Source organism: Parambassis ranga, chromosome 10, assembly GCF_900634625.1.
Source record: "Parambassis ranga chromosome 10, fParRan2.1, whole genome shotgun sequence".
NCBI classification, from domain to species: domain Eukaryota; kingdom Metazoa; phylum Chordata; class Actinopteri; family Ambassidae; genus Parambassis; species Parambassis ranga.
This window is the reverse complement of record NC_041031.1, coordinates 9,768,016-9,782,581: the sequence shown is the minus strand read 5'-3', so window position 1 is coordinate 9,782,581 and position 14,566 is coordinate 9,768,016. Positions and strand designations below refer to the sequence as shown.

General features: G+C 41.1%; 1 protein-coding gene across 5 annotated transcripts; it reads left to right on the top strand.

The window, feature by feature from the left end:
- The first annotated feature begins 1,951 nt into the window (after positions 1-1,951).
- ogt.1 (O-linked N-acetylglucosamine (GlcNAc) transferase, tandem duplicate 1) lies at positions 1,952-14,376 on the top strand. 5 transcript variants are annotated; one of them, XM_028415460.1, is made up of 22 exons: positions 1,952-2,310; positions 3,884-4,034; positions 4,452-4,695; positions 4,810-4,878; positions 8,145-8,261; positions 8,347-8,426; positions 9,079-9,274; positions 9,364-9,504; positions 9,613-9,713; positions 9,887-10,040; positions 10,127-10,228; positions 10,329-10,508; positions 10,805-10,963; positions 11,049-11,138; positions 11,268-11,393; positions 11,496-11,666; positions 11,747-11,863; positions 12,021-12,191; positions 12,415-12,567; positions 12,667-12,919; positions 13,072-13,195; positions 13,284-14,376. In XM_028415460.1, exons 1-22 carry the CDS (start codon positions 2,274-2,276, stop codon positions 13,462-13,464), a joined length of 3,117 nt encoding a protein of 1,038 aa, XP_028271261.1. In that variant the 5' UTR covers positions 1,952-2,273; the 3' UTR covers positions 13,465-14,376. The 5 variants fall into 5 exon arrangements, with proteins under 5 accessions (XP_028271261.1, XP_028271260.1, XP_028271259.1 ...); XM_028415459.1 differs by having other exon boundaries at positions 10,329-10,526; XM_028415458.1 differs by having other exon boundaries at positions 3,854-4,034.
- The last annotated feature ends 190 nt before the right edge of the window (positions 14,377-14,566 follow it).

Below are 14,566 nucleotides of genomic sequence, written 5' to 3'. Positions count from 1 at the left end.
TATAGTATCTATGGACAATGACAGACATAAATAGCTTTTTGAGATATGAATTGCTAAATGTAATTGACAAATAATTTGCTCTGTATCCCAAAGCAACCCCTTTCAATTATCAAGGAAAGCATGACACAGCAGTACAAATAATGTGGGTCATCAGCTTGTACTGGCTCTTACCCTAAAATAAATGGGCTGAAATAATTTAGGCCATTCATTTGGTAGATGAATATTCTGAACTGGCAGCAAACTCCGAATATCTTCAGGCCTTGCTGAGATTTTAATAGTGTCCGCTCTAAACTGACCTGTGAGTGCATAAACAAACCTCTTACTCTCATGTGTTTCCTAAAATAGCCTATGTGGAAACTGTTTCTTTTGTGCAGAGCTGTCACCAGCCCTTTAGGCAAGAGAAGATGTGGTCACCTCGACTGGCTTCTGAGCGATGACCGTAGCCTGCACAAAGATAAAGCATGTCAGAAGCAATTGCCATAGACACACACACTGTGCCCATGACATCATTCTGTTCACAAGTGACCTCTACGCAGGGTGAAGAGTGAGAGGAACGTGTGGAAGTACACAAACCCAGCGGCCTATGCATGCTTTGAGCACACAGAGAAAAACCAACATGGGCAATGATGTCAGCGGCTTTCCCATAGAAGGGTTATGGGAAAAAGTGGGGTGCAGCAATCAGCAGCCCCCTTTTCAACATCTTTAGGGCAGAATGGCATGTTAATGACTATCACTTAGCCGGCCACATCCTCAAAGGAGAAGACAGATGAAGGGAGACCATACATAAACATGTGGGCTTTTAATTAATGCTGGACAAATGTTTGTTATGATGTGCTGTTTAAATACTCACAAGGTTTTTTCTTTTAATAATGTTCAAAAGCTACCAAAGAGAACTTTATTAAAACACATGTTGCAATTTCCTACTGTTAACTGCAGCATGCATATTGGACTTACTACTAGTAATAAATAAATCTAAGACAAACTCATGGTCAAAGCTACAGGGTTCCATTGGGCTTACAGAGGTCGCCCTCTGATGGTGGTTATCAGAATCAGAACGAGAAATACTTCATTAACACTCGGGGGAAATTGCTTACATTCCAGGTGCTCCATGCATGATCAAAAATAATAACAGGTTAGAAATATTAAATAAGGTGAGATAAAACAGAATAAAATGAGAATTATTATGTTATGAATCCTGCATGCAATTTTTACATAGCCTATATAAGTGCCTGCACCATTAAATTGTCTTCCCATAGTTCTGGCTATATTGGAGATCCACACAATGTTTTTAAAACAGATGAACAAAATTGTCAACTCATATTGTATTGGTAAAAATACATATTATATTAATATAGCCAATATATTTGCATATCACTTTAATAGCACAGACAACAATCAAATTCTTCCCCGAAGTCACATATTTGTTATTATTGATATTTTTCTGATTATCACATTACTGTTTATTTCTGTTTCAATGTGCACAGTTTAATGAAAATATTTTTAAATAAACTGTACCTAGAAGATGCATTTCTATTTATGAACATACATTAGACCACAAACTTGTGTGCTACATATACCTCCATATACTAACATGTACCTGTGTGTTTTGTGATGCAGTGTCCAGCATCATCATGTTTTTCTGTCACCTTTGCAGGCTGCGGACACATTCAGCCATGTTGCAGCCAGCTCCTCCTCCCCCTCCTTCCATTTGGCACTCACTGCACCAATGTGTTCTTCCGCACACTCTTTTCACTTTTTAATTGCTTTATTCGTCATTGATATGACAATTATAACGCATGGCTTGAAAACAACAGCTCAAACTTACACACAATTAATTGATTATTTTACATATTGTGACATTTATTACAACTGTACTTGCGTTAACGTCGTAATTTCGATGCCCGGGTCTACTTTATCTCCAAAAACAGAGTCCACCCCTTTCGCCATTTTATGTTCTGTAGCTGCTTTGTTGTGTAGAGAGAAAACCAGCTTGAAATATAAAACGACTGCATTTTGCAAGTCAGCAACAAAATAGATTTTCTAATTAAGGTAGTTAATTGTTTACTATCAGGCTTTATACTCCACAGCGCAATATTTTATTTTGCACTGTAGGAGGTGCGGAAATCGTAGATTAGGTTAGCTAACTGTACTTAGCTAGCCTAGCAACGTGCTGGCCGCTAACGACGACTACCCGTCGCCACTTTCTTCTCTGAAACTGTTACCAGCCAGAAGACAAATTGACGACCACGGTGCAAGACACGAAGTCTGAGGAGATGGCGAGCTCAGTGGGAAATGTGGCTGATAGCACAGGTTGGTTGCTTTTATTTAATCAATGCTGGATAGCAATCGGAGAGAACGACTGTGTATTTCGCTGATATGAACAACCATAAAGACTATTAAAACTTGAAGAACGTCTTACCCAGTTGTTTCAATTGCGCACTTGTGGTCTTTTATGAATTATGAAACACAAACAATGTCATAGGCGATGCAGGCCCAATCATGCCTCTCATTGATTACTGCCAACAGTGACGTTAGCCTAAATTGTAGCATTTAGCATCGTGTTGTTAATACATTTGCTTTTTGTATTACTGCAGCCTGGATTTATTTAAATATTCATGTCCTTAGGTGTTACTTAATTCCATTGTATGTATGTGTGCGTTTTGTGTCTTTAATAGAAGGGGGGTTGGGAGATTTCGGTTGTAACGTTAGCAAATGTAGCATGAAGAGATTATGATGTCGTCAGAAATTGCTGCGAACATCCCGAAAACAGCTTCCTGGTGCAGGTAAAACACCAGACCGCAGTATCCTGCTCTTAAACGTGGGCCTGCGTGCAGATCATTTCACTGGTTAGCACTAAACCCACAGTTTAATGACGGCTTTCTATTCTGCAGACATGGCTTTATGTTCCTTCCCAAACGTGATAAGTCAAATTGCTATATTACTGTTGATTATTGCGTTTTGATCGGGTGGCTGATAAAATTGATTTTAGAATAGAATTATTTCTTACTGACACTATATGACGTAATTTCCATGGATAGCTGAACCTGATCTACTTGAAATCATTGTATGCTCTGACACAATGGCGTCAAGCTGCAGGTGTGTGTGTGTGTGGAGACACACTATATTGTACTTGTCTCCAAATTGCTGCATCCAGTTGTACAATTGTAAGCAGTAAGTATTTGGCTTTATGTTGTCTTGGCCACACCCTGAATAAACTGACCTCAAATGACACTGGTTCATCTGAAATTAACACTGACTCCCCTCCCCAAAATTACAAAATGTGCACAGACCCTGTAATATGGGGGATTGTGATTTAAATCACTGTGACACAAGAATCTATTATCATACATACAGCAGAGTTATACAATTATTTTGCAGCTTTGATAAATTTGTCACTGCGTCATCCACCTGCTTTTTTCACATCATGCATAGTTTTTTTTAAACAAATTCTGCTAATTTGCTTTTCTGACAATGTGTTAAGGTCTGTGTAAAAATAATATCTTAGTAAATATAAGACATGTTGAACTCATGCATTCAGCTGAAACCCCATACTAGCAAAGAAACACCCACCAATTTCAGATATTCCAAGATTGCTTAATAAGTAACTTTTGAAACCCACTTGCAAACCATGTATCAAAAGGAAACATCCCAATGTATCATGATATCATTCCTTTCTCATTGTTATTCCTTGTTTTATCCCATTGTCTTTGTTTACTGTTGAGTTGGACTTGTTACTCATTATTACTCCGTGAAGCATTAGTGTCATCTCTTTTATTTTCTGTGTCCAATTTAATTTCTTCCATCACCTCTAACATGTCGTTTCCCCCCTCCTTGGCTTGTGTTGGTGCTCCAGAACCAACAAAACGTATGCTTTCCTTCCAAGGGTTGGCTGAGCTGGCACACCGAGAGTATCAGTCAGGGGACTTTGAAGCAGCAGAGCGCCACTGTATGCAGCTGTGGAGGCAGGAGCCTGATAACACAGGCGTGCTGTTGCTCCTGTCCTCCATCCATTTCCAGTGCCGAAGACTCGACAGGTGAGGTGTGGGGAGGGTGGGCTCAACGCACACTCAACATGTGATGGGCAGGTAGCAGAGAATAGTGGGTCTCCTGGCTTTGGGTGCACTCATTCGATCTGTGGTGGTCCTGTGGAACAACTGCACTGTCTTCTGGATGTCCTGTTGCTTGGTTTAATGTGGTTTCCTGGTGTCTTCTTATGATTCACAGCTAATAATTGCATATTTCTGCTTGCAGGTGACATGATGAATGCTTTTTTTATCCTGCAAGTTGTAAAAACCATATGGTCTTGTTCACTCTTTCATTTAATTGATTCAATAAGTTGAAATGTGGAAAAGCAATGTTGCACAATTTGTAAAACATTTTTAGGATGATTGCACACCTTAAATCAACATGTTCACCTCTGAAATTATTATGGATCTGTTGTGGTCCTACAGGTCTGCTCACTTCAGTACATTGGCCATCAAACAGAACCCAATGTTGGCCGAGGCTTACTCCAACCTGGGAAACGTGTACAAGGAGCGTGGGCAACTGCAGGAGGCCATTGAGCATTATCGCCATGCGCTGAGACTGAAGCCAGACTTTATCGATGGGTACATCAACCTGGCAGCAGCTCTGGTGGCCGCAGGAGACATGGAGGGAGCAGTCCAGGCTTATGTGTCTGCATTACAGTATAACCCTGTAAGTGTTGTACTTTCTTCAATGGAACAATCATACTCTCATCTGTGAATACTGGCAAGCATCAAGGATATCATGTAGATGCAAAAATGAAGTATTTTTTTTTTCTCCCTTCAGGATCTTTATTGTGTGCGTAGTGACTTGGGCAATTTGCTTAAAGCCCTTGGACGCTTGGAAGAGGCCAAGGTACGTTTCAGAGGGTTTCCATTTATATAGATCTGTTGTTTGTTTTCTTTTTTGTGTCCATATTTTTTGTCACCCACAAAGGCCATAGATGTTATTCCTTTTTCCCCTTTTGACATTTTTAAAAACACACCGAGTCCCTTCCATTTAACATCTGCGCCTAAGTGAAGGACACAAAATGGTAGTATCGCCTCATTGCTCTGAGTTGCTGTAAGCTTCTCACTCCCAACTTGGCACAAACCTTCTGGAAGCATTGGGCTGGAATGATTCAACACCCATATGAGGCAACCAGTGTTTTTTGTATTTTTTTAAACCATAGTCCACAAAATCTTTTTGTTAATTACTTTTTAGACCACTTCATGTATTTATTTTCCAGTATAGCATACACATACTACACTTGTTCCTAGATTGTACTTTTTTCCACTGTCCTTTGCTTTACACAGGCCTTTTATCAGAAGTCAGCCTGTCCTTGTTTAGGAAGAAAGGCTGAAGTTTTTTTAAATTCACACAGCTGAACTAACCTTGGCCCCTGCATTTTTTTATGTAATTGACATGGAGGAAAAATGCTGGCTCGGTCTTTGAAGAAATTATGAACTGATGAGACGCTAGTTTATCTTTGCAGTGCAAAAGATAAGATGGTTTCTAACCTAAGTGCTATACTCCTATTGTTTTTCAAGTGCCCAATTACAAGCTTGTCATCTCAATGTGCTGTCAGTACAGTTGCTGCCGGCGTGGGTTTTTCCCCTTGGGGTTTTTATTTAATTTATCACTTTGAAAACTTGTTTCTATATTACAGGGGGTTTCCTGGGTTGGTTCAAATCTGGAGATGTGGAGTTGTCACATTGGTTACAGGCCATCTTATTTTGTGCTAGAGGGGGGTTAAGGAGTGGGGAGGAGCATCAGGGAGTCACAAGCTCCCCTGCTCTGTCGCTCCACCCCCCGCGCGCTTGCTAAGGATTGGTGGAGTGTATGCGCTGAGAGCTGTCTTCCTGACCTGTAAGCGTCATCCAGTTAGTGCTCAAGCACACATCAATTTTATTGACTATTGTTAATATTAAAGATTTTTGTTCAGCTGGCTATCTGGTCTGATATCCACTGTTTTTAAATACTGTCTTTAACTTTGTGGGGGTTAATACAGCTCATTCCTAAGTGCTTTAAATGATCCAAGTGATGTCAGGCAGACAGCTCCCTATCTTACTCCACCGCCTGCGTCAGATGCTGGGTTAGAAAGACAAAAACATGCGCAGCAACAGTGATGACCTCTTTATTTCAGAGCTGTGGAGGCTTCTAGATACAAGTAATTAATCCACAGACCTTTCTCCCTACCCATTGGCCAGGATTCAAGAAAGCAGGACAGGATAAAGAAATCAAAGTTGGAAAAATATTTCAACGAAACTGCTAAAACAATCAAAGAAAAGACATGATTAATACTTCATCCCTTTTCCTTCAAATATGTAATATTATTCCCAAAATAATGGGATCAGTTCATTTGGGCAAGATCAAGCCAGTAACTGCCCTCCTGTAGTGTGATATGGAAATTGAATTGAAGGACAACTGGGATAAACAGCATCAAAGCCTTTCTTCCCTCCTAGTTACCCCTAAAGCATTTCTTTTTTGTTTTGCATTTTTTAAAAATGAAACATTCATTGCATGAGTGAAAACTAAGAATAGAGTTATAGTTTCTGTTTGTTGTGATTTGGAAGAAAGTGTTTTATTTCCATATTTAAAAAACAATGTATTGTTTGAAAAGTTTTACTAACGATCTTTGTTTTCTGATTTTGTCTCTTTTGGTTTTTCCACAACTGATATTGTTATTTAGAAGGTTTCAGGTGGGTGACACTATTCCTGCGTAGGTGCCTGGCGGAAAGGAACACTAGGGCAGCCTCAGTCCTCTCCTCTTCTTCCAGCCAGCTGCGACCACCAGTCTGACAAAGTCCAAAAATATGGTAACGGGTTTGTAACTGCCAACAAAAGAAAAACCACCGCACTTCATGCTTGAGCTCCTCTGTCTTGTGTCTTCCTTTGAAGAGCAAAAGAAAAAAGTAACAAATTACAGTAAGCATTTATTAAAATATGCTATACTAATTACCCAATTTGTATTAAGTAAGAAAGTTGGATTTGGAAGCAATAATCATGAAAAACAAGTAAGAACCCTCTAACTCTTACACAATGGTTATTTTTCCTGTTTTGTTTTGTTTTTCCCTTCTTTATTTGGAGTTGCAGCGTTCTGATGATGATGCAGATAGTGCGCTGTGAGTCTGCAGTAGCGCAGGGGCTGCGCAGCGATATCCTCCAAGCAACCAAAAAGGCGGAACGCGCAAGCATGCGACCCCCCCACCCCCTTCATTCCCTTTGGCCTGTTGGTTGCGGACCTCTCCCCACTCACAACCAGCCTCGCTCCCAAGTGCTCCAAATCTCAGTCCTCATTGGCCTTTAAAACCATTTCCAGTGCCTTCTTTATGCAAAATGTTATTGAAAGACAAGAGGCTTTTTGGTTCTTCAAAAATGCCCCACGACTCAATGTCCACTGTTTAATGTACCCCTTACCCTTTCAGGTCTGAAATAATGTTTGGATGCCGAGTGTGTGCCAGTCTGGTGTTGCAGGTTTTCTGCCAGGGGTTGTTGGTCTGCAGCTGTTGCACCTGGCCATTCAGCAAGCGCAGCAGAAAGGCGAAAACCTTTGCCAGCGGCAAGGTCATGCGAGCGGCGTTATATGGTGCATTGTGGTGGTGGCGGCAATAGACCCACACGTGCGCTAGCGTTTGTTGCGCATGCATTACAGGGACCATCACCTGCACAAACTGTCCAACATCCCAGGTTGTGAGAAAGTATTCCTGCAATATTCATGCAACTATATGTGGTTTTAACTATTACTTCCATTTACAATTAATAATTGTTGGAATGGGAGGGCAGGGGCTATACAGGGTGTAGGGAACTGCTACATTTGGCAAGAAAATTTTCATAACTGCAGGATGAGGGCCTACGTGTGGGTGTTGGTTGGATCTGCGCAGCGTAGGAAAAAGCATTGCAGCTTTGCGCGGCAGACTTGTGCGCACGCGAGCCCATGCTGTAGACTCACTTTTTGCCATCATGGAGAATAGTCACTAATTTTGCCTTCTCTGCCCTTTTTGTTTTTTCTTACTTTTATTCTCAATCTTCTATTTTTTTTTTATTTTACAATCCCTTTCCCCTCTTCTGCACACCTCCCCCACTCTACCTCTACCTCTTCTCCTCCTTTCCTGTGGTTTTTCATTATAAACCCTCTGAAGGCTTGTTACCTGAAAGCCATTGAGACTCAGCCCAACTTTGCAGTGGCTTGGAGCAACTTGGGCTGTGTATTCAATGCCCAGGGAGAGATATGGCTGGCCATACACCATTTCGAAAAGGTTGGTTACAGTAACATTTCTTTACGTCATTGCTCTGTTTTGGTATGTTCTTGTTCCATGTTGTAAACCTTGTTTTAATTTCTAGGCTGTGACTCTGGATCCAAACTTTCTGGATGCATACATCAATTTAGGCAATGTTTTGAAGGAAGCCCGCATCTTTGACAGGTGAGACTGAGTCACAATATATTCTGCTTTTAGCTCTTTAGTGCACCACCCTACCACACCCCATGGGGCGTTTGCAAAGAGTCATTGTTAATTTTAGTACCTCCTTGTCTGTGTTGATTTTGTAGTTGTTTCGCATACCAATGTTTAGGTAGGGCAGATTTGTTTCACAGCTTAACTGCAGAATCTACTTGGCAATTTCATTTAGTTTCAGGGCAACTTTCAGGTACACCTGAGTAGCGTGAAAAAATTACAGGATTGGGTTAAACTGTTTTGCTCCTTTCTGGTTAAATTCCCTGGTAAGAAAAGTCAACATTCTTAAAAAAAACAAAAACGGCAAATCAACAGATGTGAGACATGGAGGAAAAGAGAGATGGACTGAAAAGTCAAAGTACACCAACAAAGAGGTAAGGTGTGCTGGCTTGGGAGCCTGGATTCCACACTGCTATTTAAAATATCAAATACTGAAGGGCTGAATCCACCTGTGGTTCAGAATTGCCATTGGCTGGAGAAAGAAAAAGGTTATTTGGAGCAACAGATTTGTAGCAGAATACTACAACTGCAAGATTTTTTTTCATGGATTGTTGAGCCACTTAAATTATCAGTGGAAGATTAATGATTATAACTTGTAACCATTACTCATCTTTGCTTTCAGAGCTGTGGCTGGATACCTAAGGGCCCTGAGTCTCAGCCCCAACCATGCTGTTGTCCATGGGAACCTAGCCTGCGTCTACTATGAGCAAGGCCTCATTGATCTGGCTATTGACACCTACCGGCGTGCAATTGAATTGCAGCCACACTTCCCTGATGCCTATTGCAATTTGGCCAATGCCCTTAAGGAGAAAGGAAATGTAAAGCATATTATCTTTAATATATGTTTCAGTAGTTGTTGGTAAGGTTGACTAAGTGTTTAACTTAAAAAATGCTTTTTATTTTCCAGGTGTCTGAAGCAGAAGAGTGTTACAACACAGCTCTGCGCCTGTGTCCAACCCATGCTGACTCTCTTAACAACTTGGCCAATATCAAGCGAGAGCAGGGCAACATTGAGGAGGCAGTTCAACTCTATAGAAAAGCCTTAGAGGTGACTTTTTGACCATTTCTTCCACTATTCTACAAATTGAATTGATGTTTTCATTAAAACCTTTATGGTAGATAGTATTGTTTCTTAAAAACTTTTTTTTCCAATCAGGTGTTCCCTGAGTTTGCAGCAGCTCACTCTAACCTGGCCAGTGTACTGCAGCAGCAAGGAAAACTCCAGGAGGCACTGATGCATTACAAGGAGGCCATCAGGTTTGTAATCATATGCTACAGGCATTTTTTTGTAAAAGTGGTATTACTTTTAAACTTTTGAGGGTACCATAGATCATTTTGGTAAGAGGAATGATGCAACCTGTGTTTGTTAAACATGTGTTCTATTTATTCTGATAATTGGAAGAGATCAATAGTTTGTCATTTCATTTTAGAATCAGCCCCACATTTGCTGATGCCTACTCAAACATGGGCAACACACTGAAGGAAATGCAGGATGTACAGGGAGCTCTGCAATGCTACACCCGTGCCATCCAGATCAACCCTGCTTTTGCTGATGCTCACAGCAATTTGGCTTCTATCCACAAGGTGGCTGTTTTTCTTACACAAAGTAATACATCCGTGCTTTACTGAGTGTGCATTGTTAAGTTTGCGTTGTTTTTTTTATTTATTAGGATTCTGGAAACATCCCAGAAGCCATTGCATCTTATCGTACAGCCTTGAAGCTGAAGCCGGACTTTCCTGATGCTTACTGCAACTTGGCCCACTGCCTACAGGTTTGTATATTTTTAATTGATAGCCCTGTTTCAGCTGTCTTGATGGTCTTTGTTAAATGACAGCATTTTGTGACTTGTCTCACTCCTGTCACTTCTCCAGATTGTGTGTGACTGGACAGATTATGATGAGCGGATGAAAAAGCTCGTGAGCATTGTGGCTGATCAGCTGGATAAGAACCGCCTGCCCTCAGTGCACCCACACCACAGCATGCTGTATCCACTCTCTCACAACTTCCGCAAGGCTATTGCTGAACGCCATGGAAACCTTTGTCTGGACAAGGTACACGCACTCATCAAAGCAAGTAAAATTTAATTTATTTTTGGGGGGTGGAAGGTGGCTGGTGATGGCGGTGACTGTCTGCAGGGATATTTGGGGAAGGTAAGGGATGGGAAAGATCAGTGGATATAATAAATAAAAAGCAGCTGATGAACGGGATGCTTGCTAGGGATGAAGGTTAGACTTGATTTAAGGTTAAACAAGTTTGAAAGTTGCAGCATCAGGTTTTAGTCAGCTTAGCTTAGTTCTCGTAGAACTGATTCAGCTGCCGAATTCTTACAACATTGCTTTTTTCACAGATTAATGCACTGCACAAACCTGCTTATGAGCATCCTAAGGATTTGAAGGCCAGTGGTGGACGTCTACGCGTCGGTTATGTCAGCTCTGACTTTGGAAACCACCCAACTTCTCACCTGATGCAATCTATTCCGGGAATGCACAATCCTGAGAAATTTGAGGTATGTCATCTTTATAGTAAAGTTAAACACATGAAAGAAGTGCTTTTTGCAATGCAATGACTACAAAATGCTATTTTCCCCATAGGTGTTCTGCTACGCACTCAGCCCTGATGATAGTACTAACTTCCGTGTGAAAGTAGTAGCAGAAGCTCATCATTTTACAGACCTCTCACAGGTACTTTGAATAACCATTTTCCTGATCAATATTTGCATGTCTGTGGGTTATTTATAGTATTTTCAACATACTGTGATGACAAAACCACTATGCATTTATAAATAAACTTCTTCCTCCTTTTACCTCCAGATCCCTTGCAATGGGAAGGCAGCTGATCGCATTCACCAAGATGGTGTCCACATTCTGGTCAACATGAATGGATATACCAAGGGAGCTCGAAATGAGCTGTTTGCCCTCCGCCCTGCCCCCATTCAGGTAAGCCTATGTGGGATTTCTGAAAGACAGATTTAATTTTGGGAAGGTATGGTCACCTGTGCTTACGGATGCGTCTTTACAATCTTTTTACCCATTCAACAGGCAATGTGGCTGGGTTACCCTGGTACCAGTGGGGCTCCTTTTATGGACTACATCATCTCTGACAAGGAGACATCACCAATGGAAGTGGCTGAGCAGTACTCCGAGAAACTTGCCTACATGCCCCATACTTTCTTCATAGGAGACCATGCCAACATGTTCCCTCACCTCAAGGTTTGGTTTAAGCCACAATGCTGCAACTGCTAAAGGAAGCAAATATGAAGATAATAATATTTAATTTTATGTTCTCACAGAAAAAGGCAGTGATTGATTTCAAGTCTAATGGACACATCTTTGACAACCGCATTGTTCTTAATGGAATTGACCTGAAGGCCTTCTTGGATAGTCTGCCAGATGTCAAAGTAATAAAGGTGAGTAAATCACTTTGTCATTGATTTTATTTAAAAGAACATGTGAACCAATGGCTGCAATTTTAAGTATTTATTATTTATGCATATGAATCTTTCTGTTGCGGTAATTAGTGTTGAACCATTCTCAAGAATAATAATGTAACTGTCCTGTCACTAGATGAAATGTGACAACAACCAGGAAACAACTGGAGACACAAATGGAGCTCTGTCCATGCCTGTAATTCCTATGAACACAGCAGCCGAGGCAATCATCAACATGATCAACCAAGGTCAAATCCAAGTCACAATCAATGGCTTCACTGTCAGCAATGGCCTGGCCACCACACAGGTATGTTTTGGACAGACCTAAGCACACATTAAAAACAGAAATTGAGACATATGATTGTTTTTCACGTCTTGACTGCAGATTAAAATATTGTCTGTAGTAATGTGTACTATGTCTTTGTGAATGTTGCCATAGAAATGGCATTGTGGCATTCCACCACCAGCTGGGCCAGTCAAATTGTAAAATACTTGTCAACACTTAAAGACGTTTTGTTTTATTTTTGTAGATCAACAACAAAGCTGCCACTGGGGAAGAAGTGCCACGCACAATTGTTGTGACAACACGCTCCCAGTATGGTCTCCCAGAGGACTCCATTGTCTACTGCAACTTCAATCAGCTCTACAAGATTGATCCACCTACTCTTCAGATGTGGGCCAATGTAAGTTCGACAGCTTTGCCTTTTGAATGTATATTTAGGTTATTCAGCTCTGCATGTAATGATTTTAAAAAAAATCTACCTCAACCCCACTCTTAACAGATCCTGAAGCGTGTACCCAACAGTGTGTTGTGGCTACTTCGCTTCCCTGCTGTTGGTGAGCCCAACATCCAGCAGTATGCTCAGAACATGGGTCTGCCAACCTCTCGCATCATTTTCTCTCCTGTGGCCCCAAAAGAGGAGCATGTGAGAAGGGGCCAGCTGGCTGATGTGTGCCTGGACACTCCTCTGTGCAATGGTCACACCACAGGCATGGATGTTCTCTGGGCTGGGACACCCATGGTTACCCTGCCAGGTGAGTGTGCTATATTATTGGGGGAAAATGGGGTGCTGCTATAATACAGAAAACAAAAGATTTTATGGATGAAAATTTGTCGGATTTCTATAAAAGCGTACAAATGTCTGTGGAATTACTGAAAAACATAGATAAATAAAACTTCCTTGTAGGTGAAACCCTTGCCTCCCGTGTGGCTGCCTCACAACTGAACTGTCTTGGCTGCCCTGAGCTAATAGCCCAAAGTCGCCAGGACTATGAAGACGTAGCAGTCAAACTAGGCTCTGATATGGAATAGTAAGTGGAAAAATAATGTGACGATTTTATCAAAAAAACATGTTCTCACTGTGTGCTTCCTTTTGTGATCACCCTTTCTTTCCTGTAGCCTGAAGATGGTCAGAGCGCGTGTTTGGAAGCAGCGGATCTGCAGTCCTCTTTTCAACACCAAACAGTACACGATGGAATTGGAGAAGCTCTACCTGCAGATGTGGGAGCACCACAGCAATGGCCAGAAGCCAGAACACATGGTCAAATTCCAAGCAGTAGAGACCAGTGAGAATGCCTGAACTGGAAGCACGCTGATCCCGCCCTATATTCCGACGATTTTATCAGCACCATAGTTGGAATGGTCACTTTCACTCGAGCCCCCTGTTCTGAATGATTGTCTCCCTTTCTCTCGTTGACTATGAGTAGAACTCTTTAATTTGCAAAGAGCCTACACGTTTCCCTTGTTCCATCACATCAAACATTTCATCACGCACCTGCATCCCCTGAGCCAGATTGAGCCTGAAACCATCAGGCACTTCATCTGAGACTCCTTAAACATGGTATAACTATTTGGTGAGCATGAGAGGATTGTGAATGCCTTGCTACCCCTTCACTTGGATCAGTGGATTTCTTTCTCCTGTCAGTGTGCATACAGGACTAGTTGCAGCTTGTGGAGACGATGTCCAGCCGTCATTACTTGTTGATCTATTTATTAATGGATTAAGAGTGTTGTGTGTTCTAAAATGACAATGTTGCACCATGAAAATTGTAATTCTGACTTGGTTTCATCAGCTTCAAAAATGCAATTGTAAAACATAAATTGCAACTGCTCTTTAGTTTGTCCTAAAGCTGTTCTTAAATTACTGGAATGAGTAGGAAGTTGATCTAGATGATGTCCACCCCCCTCACTAAATGCCAACTTTTGTCAGTCAAGAAGTATATTCATTTAGCTGTTGTCCATTTTGATGTTGCTTGGGCTTGTACAGCTGTTTGGACAAATCTGGACAAGGAAACTTTAAGTCTTTGGAGACAGACAAAATTTCAGTTTAATGCCACAGCTGTTAATTACTTTTTTTTTAACCCCACAAACCGGGAACAGGATTGGTAAGTATTTTCTAAGCAGGTTTTGTTTTTGTATTGTCCGTAACCATATGCTGTCAATGATGCCAACAGGCTCAATATACAATAAAAAATAAAGAGATGGCAAAAACTCTTATTGTTTTGGGGCTCATTTGTTAATATGAAAAGTCATAGCCTACAGATTTGTGTCTTATTAACCACCCCGTCATTATCGTCATACTGATGTTCATAATAAAAACATCAGTACAATAAAGAGCCTCAGAAATGTCTTGACAGTCCATAAAAGAAAGAAACAAACTTTTACACACAACAGAAAAGCTA